This window comes from Arvicola amphibius, chromosome 3 (genome assembly GCF_903992535.2).
Source record: "Arvicola amphibius chromosome 3, mArvAmp1.2, whole genome shotgun sequence".
Taxonomy (NCBI): domain Eukaryota; kingdom Metazoa; phylum Chordata; class Mammalia; order Rodentia; family Cricetidae; genus Arvicola; species Arvicola amphibius.
In genome coordinates this window covers 53,279,839-53,290,971 of record NC_052049.1, presented here as the reverse complement: position 1 = coordinate 53,290,971, position 11,133 = coordinate 53,279,839, and the positions used below count along the sequence as shown (strand labels likewise).

Below are 11,133 nucleotides of genomic sequence, written 5' to 3'. Positions count from 1 at the left end.
TGTGTCTATTTCTGAGGGTTTCTTACCCTCTCCCTCCCTTGCTTCCTGTATGGTCCCTTCCTCCAGTCTTAGTTACTTTCCTGTTGCTGTGAAGAAACACCAAGGCAACTTGTAAAAGGAAGCATTAATTGAGGATTTGCTTGGAGGGGGAGTCCATAACCATCATGCTGGGGAGCAAGGCCAGGTGGACCTGGCACTGAAGCAGTAGCTAAGAGTTTACATCCGATCCACAGGCATGAGGCAGAGAGAGGCACACTGAATAGAAGGGGTTTATGAAATGTCAAAACTCACCCCCAGTGACTTGTAAGAAGGCCGTGTCTCCTAATCCTTCCCAGAACAGTTCCACCAACTAAGGACCCAGCTTTTAAATATATGAGACTATGGGGGCTATTCTCGTTCAAATCACAATTGAATAAAAATTAAGCTCCTTCAACAGAAACATGTATAGTATATTGATTGAAACTTTTAAACATTTTTGCATGAGTACACATGTGTGTGCAAGTGTACTCTTTCATGGGGTACAGGTGGAGGCAAGAATTTGAAGTTAGAATGTTTATTTTTCATCAATTACCTTTTCAGTTATACATCTAGTTAGGGTTTCTGTTGCTGTGAAGAGGTACCATGATCACTGCGACTCTTATAAAGGAAAACATTTAATTGGGGTGGCTTACAGTTTCAGAGGGTTAGTCCATTATCATCATGGTGGTCCTTGGCAGCATGCAGGCAGGCATGGTGTTGGAGAAGGAGCTGAGGCTGAGAGTTCTACATCTTGATCCACAGGCAATAGGAAGTGAACTGTGACATTGAGCATATGGACCTCAAAGCACACTCCCGCAGTGGCACTCTTCCTCCAAAAGGCCTAACTGTGCCGCCACTTCCTTTGGTGGCTATTTTCTTTCAAACTACCACATTATAAAAATTTATTTTTATGTGTATGAGCATTTCATCTGTGTGTGTTTGTGTGTGTGTATGTGTGTGTGTACGTGTACGTACGTACGTATACTATACTTGTACAATGCCATCAGGGGCCAGAAGAGGAATTGGATCTCTTGGAAATAGAGCTACAGACAGTTGTGAACTGCCATTTGGGTGTTGGGAAGCAAACCTGGTTCCTCTTTAAGAGCAGTTTGTGCTCTTAACATCTGGGCCATCCCTAGAGTCCCACCATAGCCTTTTTAAAGGCAGAATCTTTCCCTGTGCCTGATGTGTGCCGTTGTGGCTGGACAAGTGGCCCAGTGAGCCCTGGATCTATTGTCTGTTCTGCCAGTGCTGGTGTTGCCAGTGTGCTTTACCACATCCAGCCTCTGTGAGCTGTGGGGATCCAAACTCAGGTCCTCAAGGTTGAGCCATAAGTGTTTACCACTTGAGCCATCTCTGTATCCCAGTAATTGAATGTGTGTTGAATGTCTTTGGGGTAAGCACCTGTAAACCGTGCTTTTCTTTCCTTGCCTCTTGACCCTGAAACATATAACTTAGTTTCTTTTTCTTTGTTACCCCCTTTTATCTATGGACTGGGAAACCAGAGTACAAAGAGGACTACACTAATATGCACAGTGTACTCTGATACAGGTTTTGTGTGTGGGGTAATACTGAGGGCCTTCCATCACAGCTCTCTGCTTAGTGCTCAATTAACAGACGCATACACTGGAGCTGATTTCACTCTTCAGGTCACAAGTGTATTCCATATTGTAGAGGAAGCTCTGGACAAGCAGTTCTACTAAAGATAGAACATTTATGACATGGTGCCTTTCAGTATGAGTGGAGGTGTGTTAGAATTGGTTTATTTTTTATGTTTATAAAAATGGTAATATCCTAAGTAGAACATTTGGCAATTTCTTTTTATAAAGTTCATTTCAAGGTCTTTTAAACTCATTTGTTTTTACTCTTAAGCAGACAGACCACTTATCTTTCTTAATATAGCTTGTTTCCCTTGCTTGTTTAAGTAGCTTTTCTGCTCCTGGATATGGAAAGGTAAGATTCATTCCACTCATATAACTTTTAACAAAGAACGACTGTCTTTCGACTATTCAGTGATGTCAGAGGTGTAACAACTTTGAACCTCCACTTACTCAGTTAAGTATGTTATTTATTATCTTTAAGATAGCACGAATCTTTCCCTATTTGATGGGTCAGCGGTATCACAAAGTATTGTCATCAAGTTGAATTTTTCTTAAAGATTGACAAATTTAATTAACTCTGTAATTGATTGCCAAAATTATTGCCCTTATATAAAAATGACATAAAGATTAAATCTGACGTTTCTATAAAAAATTTTTTCGCCTTAATTTCTTAAACATGTGAACTGTATTTATTTTATGGTCTGCCCAGTGCAGGCTGCTGTAGCAGATGCAATGCTACACTAGGTACTGTACACAAGAAGCACTTGCTCTTCAGAGCTCTGCATACAGAGTCTCTGCTTCTCAGGTCATAGGTGGTGTCTTCTCAGTGCTGATTTGTGCTGGAGACTGAGCCCTTGCATAAGCTTCACTAAGTGAACTTAATCTCCATAGAAGTTTTATAATACACATCTTCTTCTGCCAAGCGCTACAGCAAACAGAGACAACAGGGAAAGGTTGGTAATGCGGCAGCACTGACATTGGCCCTGTCTCTACACCTGAGCCAGCCCTGTCTCTGTACACCCTAGCCGGCCCTGTCTCTGTACACCCGAGCCGGCTATACACCCGAGCCGGCCCTGTCTCTGTACACTCGAGCCGGCCATGTCTCTGTACACTCGTGCTGGCCCTGTCTCTGTACACCCTTGCTGGCCCTGTCTCTGTACACCTGAGCCGGCCATGTCTCTGTACACCCGTGCTGGCCCTGTCTCTGTACACCCGTGCTGGCCCTGTCTCTGTACACCCTTGCTGGCCCTGTCTCTGTACACCTGAGCCAGCCCTGTCTCTGTACACCTGAGCCAGCCCTGTCTTTGTACACCCGTGCTGGCCATATGTATTTGACATCCAGTTTGTTTGTGCCACTGTCTGTTCTCTAGTTAAAAATCTCAAAAGACACATCCACAGCCAATCCCAGTTTAAACCTGTTATTGGGCCTGCCTCGTCATAGTCACGTACTGAGCTTTGTGACGTCGACCTTTTCATTTCTCTTGGCTCCTCTTCCACAGTTTGGATTTTATAGAGAGCAGTAGTTGGTACAGATACATGCAGCCAGATGCAAAATATTCTGAGAACTAGTCATGGTGGTGTAAATCTGTAACCGTAGTTCTTAGGGTCTGAAGCTGGACTGCCAGATTTTGGTCAGTCTGAGATACATAGGAAGTTTCTGTTGGTGAAAGAAGATCATAAAAGAAAGAACCAAACTGAAATTTTGTGAAAACATATAATAGGGTTTTTGAAGTGACTATGTCTTTAATAAGTGGGGTCAGCTGTTTCATCTACAGGCGGCTGTTTTCCTTCTTTTTTAAATCTTATTGTCCCTTATTAAAACTTTAAAGTAGAGATATTTAACCTTTTGGCTTCTCTGGGCAACATGTAAATGTTATTTCAAGTTCTCCCTTCTATTTTAGGAAATTGTAAGAATTAATATAATAAGTAAGAGTTTCTAGAAAAATTTTAAATAGCTCTACAACATCTTTGACTCTTGTGTGGGGAAATAATAATGAAAGAAAATTACTCCTTTGAAATTTTTTAACTAAGATTACTACCACAATCCTAAATGTTTTTTAAGTAAAAATTGTCTTAAAAATGTTTTTCATTAAAGTAATATACTCAAACTCTAATAAAATATATTAATAATGAAGAAGAAACAGAACAAATAATTGCTTATTAAAAGAAGTATTTACGAGCACTTTAGGATTTTATTGCCAGCTGTAGTTTTCTGATTGGTAGTTACAGTTTAAAAAAGCATTTTTATTATGTGTTATTTTCAGGTGGAGTTTAAATATCTTTGATTAATTTTGATTTAAGGTTTTAAGCGAGTGCTTATAGTCCAGCCATAGAAACTGAGTGCTTCACCCTTGATTATTTGCATAGCATTTCTTGGTTTCCTAATGCATGTAATAGAATCACTTTGGCCTGGAGCTCAGTAAAGGAGCAGCCAGCTCTGACCTTGCTAAGAAGTGTGTTATGGTTAACTGGGAGGCCAGCCTCCAGTCACCACCCAGGGTATGAAAAAAATCCATGAATGTGGCGAGGGCTGACTCTCTATCTGGCGGGGGGGGGGGGATCAAAAAGCACAGATACTTTCTTATGATAAATTTCTCTTTACTCCATCTTGAAAACATCCTCTCTGAAAATGTCTTCCTCTGATACACAACTCTTTAATTAGCTGTGCACAGGTTCCTCATTGCTCTCTACAGCAGCTTCTCTAATTAGCTTTACACAGCCTCTACATCTCTAGCTCCCCTCCCCTCCGCTGTTCTCTCTCCCAGCCAAACTCTGGACAGTTGTATTTTCAGGGTCCGACCCACTCTCATAACATAAGTTGCATAGTTTTTCTTAAACTATAGCTTTTTCCCAGACAGAAATGACATTGGAATTCAAGATTTAACGATATAAATTAATTAGCTGGACCTTGAATGGTAGGGAGTATTGCAGAAAATTCACTGCTACAGGGAGTTATGTCTACTAAAATTGCTTAGAGCTCAGACCTTGAATCAGCAAAACATCTGGGAAAATGACCTGTATATTTGTCTTTAGGACAACCAGATATTCATCTTCAGGGGCAACCAGTTTCTTTTGAATTTGTTCTGAAGTCTAAAATTAGCTGTCTTTTTTATTGAGAAAACTGTTACTTTCCTATGTCAGTCTAAATAATGAAAAATATCCTACTGTTACTTCTATTCATTAAAATTATACAACTTAAGCAGAAATCTTCCTGGCCATCACTGCTATATGTGTGCCCAATAAGTGTAAAACACACTACTAAAAGGCTGTGGAAAGAACTCCACAGCTGTTATTATTAGAGAGGTGTAGTAGTTACACTTGAGAAAGCCACAGATAGAACAACCAGTCATTTATAGTAAGTAACCCCACAGCTTTGCCAAGTGGGGCTTCCCAACAGGGAGTTATACATCTCGTGGGTCGATTTGTTAAATACTAGTTGTCACCAACTATGCACCCCTACGGTCCTCTGCAATGTGTCTCACAGTAGTCCTCGGTAAACACTAAGAGAAAGAGGTTTGTTAAGTGAAGCTAATAAGTTTAGTTTAAATTTGATTAATCAGTTAATTTTTCCTTAAGTCTAGTCTCCCTATGTAGACCCATTCTTGTTTGGAACTTTCAACCCTATATTCCTTAGAGAACATTAAATGTTTGTACCACAGTACTTAGATAATTTCTAGTTTAGTTGTGAAGATGGATATATTATTTTAAAAACTTTTGTTTTCAATGACTATAAGTTAGGTAAATTTTTTCTGGTTCAATAAGTTCTTTCTGTTGCTTGTTTGAACTTCAGTCCTCCCGCCTCTGCCTCCTGAGTGCTAGGATTCTGGTGGTATGCCAGCAGATCCAGTTTATGTGGTGGTGGGATCTAGCCCACATGCTTGGCAAACCATCTACCAACTGAGCTACATCTCCAGTGTCTTTGGGTTCTTTCTTCCTGTCATTTGTTAAATACTTTTGTTTATGTGTGTGTCCATGTGTGGGTATGTGTACACATGTGCAGTGCTCGTGTGCTCAGAAGAAGGCATTAGATATCCTGGAGCTGGACTTATAAGTGGTTGTGCATTGCCTGCCTTCAGTGTTGGGAAATGAACTGGAATAAGTACTCTCAACCCTGGCACCATGTCTCCAATTCCATGTTTAGATAATTTCTTTCTCTTTTTCCTTTTTGTCTTTTTTAATTTATTTTATAAACCAACCACAGTTTCCCCCTTTTAAAAAATGTGTAGCCCAGAGTGGACTCAAACTCGTGATCCTCCTGTCTCCACCTCCTTCAGAAAATCCTACCAGTATGCACCACTATAACCAACTAGATAATTTCTATAATTTTTTTTTTTTTTAGGTTTAGCAACCTCTAAGCTGCTGTTGTTATAAACCCTAAAACTTACTTTTGACGAAAGGTGTTTTTCCAGTGATAATTGTGCAAGATTAAAGACATGTCTTCTTCTCAAGTACCTGTGAAAGCTCTTGCAAGTGAAAAATATATTATTAAGTGATGTTAGCTTTTATGAGGATTGATGATGAAAGTCACAAAATAATCCCATACCAGTTCAGAATTATGAATAATAAATGGGTTATTTATTTAAGGGAAAACTTACAGATCACTGTCCTAGATAACAGTCCTCTGCATGAACAGGAACAAAGTCTAACAACCAGAAGTGGAAGCTGGAAGCAAGAGAGGGAACACATGCTTTACAGCTGCTTTTACACTATAAGAGACCATGGCCAAGTGGGCTGGTATCTTAAAGGCTATTGGCTGAAGGCACGGAATGTGCTCCCACAGCACCTCCTCCTTTTGTTTAAATAAGAGAGTTCCAAACCCAATACAAAACTATATACACTAGGAACAGATGTCAAGTATAATTAGAATTATAACCAGCATAAACAATATTAAGCAAGGAACATATGCTAAATGTTTTAACAAACATTCTATCCTAAGGAGTCTAAGTCTTGTATAGGAAATGGCTTGGCTAGATTATAACAGTATAGTAACTATGACTATCTAATCTTCAACCCCATCGAAGGCCTGAGAAGGGAGATAATATTACTTGAGCAGACAGGAAGTACAATCAAGCAGCTTCCAAAGTGAACAATATATGACTGAGACAATTAGCTACCTGAGCAATCACCCAGTCTCATTTGCAACGTTGAAGCAACCAACTTTGGCTAAGGCCTAGCATAACTGACAGACCATTTTCAGAGTCAGGAAATTTTTCAGGACCGTCTTACTCTGCCTTGGCAAGATTTGACAGTCCTTTTCCTTGTGTCCTGCTTATGCATTTCCAGATGTCAGTGGTCGAGGTATGGGCAGTTCCTTGCCCAAAGGCCAGTTGTGCCAAGAAGAAAACAAACTCCAAGTGGGGTGTCTTTGGTGCTTAACATTCTCTTGCAGGTAGATTGGTGCTGTCAGGAGCAATTATGTCCTATGTCAGCAGAACCCTAAGTTATTTAAATGTCATGTTCTACAGATCCTTGAAGTGGTTGAAGATTACCTATCTAGGCGGAATCCAATATATATATATATATATATATATATATATATATATATATATATATATATATAAAGAGCCTAATTGATCTGACTATATGTATGACAAACACGAACAACATGGACCTATAATATTTAATACCTGTATAACTTAAAGACTAAAACTCCATGTCAGAATATTAAATAATCTGTAAACAAATGTGCAGCAAATGAGACAATGACCTCAAAATGTAAACATTCTATAAGTATCTTGCTCAGAGGTAGAAGTAATATATAATGCAATATGAAAATATTTTTTGAAAGTTGTACAAATATACAAAATGTCTTAAACAGAGGTAGAAACACGCATATATACAATCTGACAGAATTGGTTTGGGAGGTCCTTCTGCCTGTGTGTTGTTTTCATTGGTTAATGAATAAAGAAATGGCCTTGGCCTGTTGATAGGCAGAACGTAGGTAGGCGGGGAAAACTAAATGGCATGCTGGGAGATAGGAGGCTTAGTTAGGAAGAAGCCATGGAGCCACAGGAGACAGACACTGGTAATTTTGCCCGGTAAGCCACTGCCACGTGGCGATGCACAGATTACTAGAAATGGGTTAAATTAAGAAGTAGGAGTTAGCCAATAAGAAGCTAGAGCTTATGAGCCAAGCAGTGATTTAATGAATATAGTTTCTGTGTGGTTATTTTGACTCTGGGCAGCCAGGACAAACAGGTGGTCTTCCTCCTACAAATGAACTTTGCATAGGTGTACAAATAATGTAAGCAAAAATAACAAATATAATTTCAACTTGTATACATAGTTTTCACCCCAACCCTCTGTCTAGTACAAGTAATAATCAACAACCCCTATACGGTGTTCCCAACCCTAAGGACAAACTTTTTTGGGATGGGGGCGTCATCCTCTAGAATTGCTTCCAGCTGTCATGGGGCGATGTTCTCTTAATGGGATCCTGCAAAAGTAAAGTGATGGTTAAATTTCAAATTTACTGTCTAGTATAGTTGCAAACAATTTCTGAGCAGTTGATAGTTTTGTTTTGTTTTGTTTTCTCAATGTTCTGGAGTTCTGGCCAGAACAGCATGAGAAGGTGTACCATTTCAGCAGCTGGTACCCAAAAACCGGTCTTATAGTAGCACTATCAGCATCACGATGTTATCTCAACCAGGAGGAGTTGTTGCTGTGGGGCCCCATCTTCTTTCTGGAAACTTCAAAGATTACTGCAGGGAAAGGATCTGTAGGAAAATCTATTGTTCATCATGGAAAACATAAACATCATTCATATAAATGTACATTCAATGAAGAATGTGATATAGACAAAATAGACATGGAGAAAGTGAAATTTTCCCTAAAGTCTTCTCTCTGTCCCATACCAGATGGCTCCCAATATGAGACAGAAACTTTGAATGTTTCTTTTAACAAGTTGCTTGGACTTAGAGAAGTACAGAGCCATTGCCCAACTCCAAAACCAGCTGAAAATATTAATATGTGTGTGTGTGTGTGTCCAATACCTGGCCTCATAATCTATATTCCTTTTTCTAGATGATCCTTATCCAGGGTCTCTTTAATTTTTGATGATGTGCATTTTCCTGTAAAGATAAGAGCAGAACTCTGCCCCAACCCTATATGACTTTTCTTACCATCTGTATGGTTGTCACCTCTGTGGATGAGCTGTCATTTTCTTTTTCAAGAGGTTTCTCCTTTCAAAGCGAATCTTTATTAATTTGATGGTATCCATAATTTTTCTTCTCCTGTGGAAACAAGAGTGAAACCCCTTCCCCAGCGTAGCACATCTCCTGGTTTCCATTGTGAGGTCAACACATCCTTGAAATATACTGGTTGATTCAACTCAGAAGTTTTTTCCATTATCCAATGCCTCCCCGCTGCTGTTGTTCCTTTCTCATTAGTGTTAAGAGAATTCAAGGTTAATAAAGCATTATGCAGTCTATTTCTGGGGGGTATTCTCCATCCCTTTCTGTTTGTTCAGCATATCCTTTATAGTACAATTTGACCTTTCTGTAACTGCCTGACCTGTAGGATTATTTGGTATACTAAAAAATTTGGCAGAACTGTAAGTATAATCAGGATAATGAAAGTCAGGAGTTTCAGAAATCCCATTACCCGTTAATGTTTGCAGTGTTTAGCGTAACAACTGTGCAAGTCCCAAAACCATTAGTTTTTCTCCATATCCATTATTTCATCATTTCAAGAATGTTACATATGGAGTAGTTAGGAGGCTGAGCCAGGAGGCTTAAGATCAATTTGGGCTCCCTAGACATAAATTAAGAATTATCCATTTTGTGGATATATAGTGTCTTCTTACGGCCGTTTTACCTGCTCTAGAGTCACCATGTGGGGCTCATACAGTCACAGCTGCCCTTCTTGCCTAAAACCGCTAACATTTATTTTCTAGCCTCCTCGAAGTTTCAATGCATCTGTGCCTTTAGTGTGGAATATGTTTCTTGTAGGCAGTATACAGTTGGGTTATGTTAAAGAAGTTAACCTTTAGTGGCATCTACTCTGCTGGACTGTTTTTCTTAATTTTTTTAAATATTTATATTTAATCAAATGTAAATATTGATTATTAAGATTTGGGATTCAAACTCCATGTGATTCATCCCTATATCCCGTGTACCCTGCTTGTCAAGGAGCCTCACTTCACCTGCCAGGTATTTGTTCCAGGACTTACAACCTCCTCTGCCCTATCCCCACTCCCCAACAGTACCTGTGTGAAACCACAGAAAGCATGAAACACACACTAAGAATACTTCACAATTTGAAACTTAAGATTGTTTTTTATTTCTGGAATCTTCTACATTATAGTTTTTGATCTCAGATGACTCAGGTAACCGAAACAGAAAGGTAAAAACAAACTGATGAGGGAGGTATTATATATTTCTTTGTCAAAATGTGGCTTTAAAATTGTACGTAAAAGTACATGCATATTACTGTGTATATGCATGCTTGTTTGTGTGGGGAACCAAATACTGGCAAATAGAAGCCTAGCGCCTTTCGACCTTGCTGACCAGTTCTTAGCAGTCAAACTTACTGCTTCTCTATCAATTCACAGCTCTCCTTCCTCTTGTTACTCTTCGATCTAGTTGAAATGACTGCAACTTGTGCAAATAGCTCCTCGCTTTTAGTTATTCTCATTATATGCCTTATTAAAATCTAATTGTCATTTCTTCTCTTTGAGCAACTGTCAGAATTTCTGTGGAGATTTGCTATATTTAATAGCAGTATTATATAACAAGAAAATTAACCTGTCCATGTTGATTTTACAATGTTTTGCATTGACCCAATGGTAGAATTCTACAGTAAATCTTTATTGTTTCAAAATTTTATTTGTGTGTGTGCAAAGAAGTTAACCTTTAGTGGCATTCTTTAGGAGACGTCCACCCTTTCTTTTTCCTTTCCGTTTTCCCCTTTCCCCATTTTTCTCCTCTCTCCTCCCCTCCCCTCCCCCTCCCCTGTCCTCCCTCCCTCCCTCCCTCCCTCCCTCCCTCCCTCCCTCCCTCCCTCCCTCCCTCCCTCCTTCCCTCCCTTCCTCCATGGCTGACTGGGATGACTGTTTGTGTCTCTCTAGTGGTGGGATTGTGCCCACTTCTTATATGGATACTGGGGACTGAACTCAGGCCCTTGGCTTACAGGACAGGCACTTTCTGGATTGAGCTTCTCTCCAGCCTCTTACTGCAGATGTTTTCAAAGGAATAGTTTCTTTGGCTATGTAATGTCTTAGCTGTTCACAGTCTCACCTAATCTTGGGGTTGGATTTGTTTTCTTCACAGGATGATGGTCTAGAAGACAATGAAAAGAATTTCTATGACTCTGAGGATGAAGAGAAGGAAAAGAGTGACAAGAAGAGGCCATACACTATGGATCCAGACCATAGGCTCTTGATTCGAAACACAAAGCCTTTGCTTCAGAGCAGGAATGCAGCGGTACGTTGAGACTAGGAAAGAACTGTTTCACGGATTTAAAGAGCAAACATTGATTGAAAGTATGTACAGTCAGTACTGAGCATGTGACTGGA

The 11,133-nt window shown here is 39.6% G+C and overlaps 1 protein-coding gene across 1 annotated transcript in view; it reads left to right on the top strand.

Moving 5' to 3' along the window:
• Ap3b1 (adaptor related protein complex 3 subunit beta 1) overlaps nucleotides 1–11,133 on the top strand; it is a 222,170-nt gene that overhangs the window by 92,644 nt on the left and 118,393 nt on the right. The window contains exon 8 of the mRNA XM_038321892.1: nucleotides 10,889–11,041. Coding sequence (XP_038177820.1) covers nucleotides 10,889–11,041 — 153 coding nt within the window. The remainder of the gene's footprint in view (nucleotides 1–10,888; nucleotides 11,042–11,133) is intronic.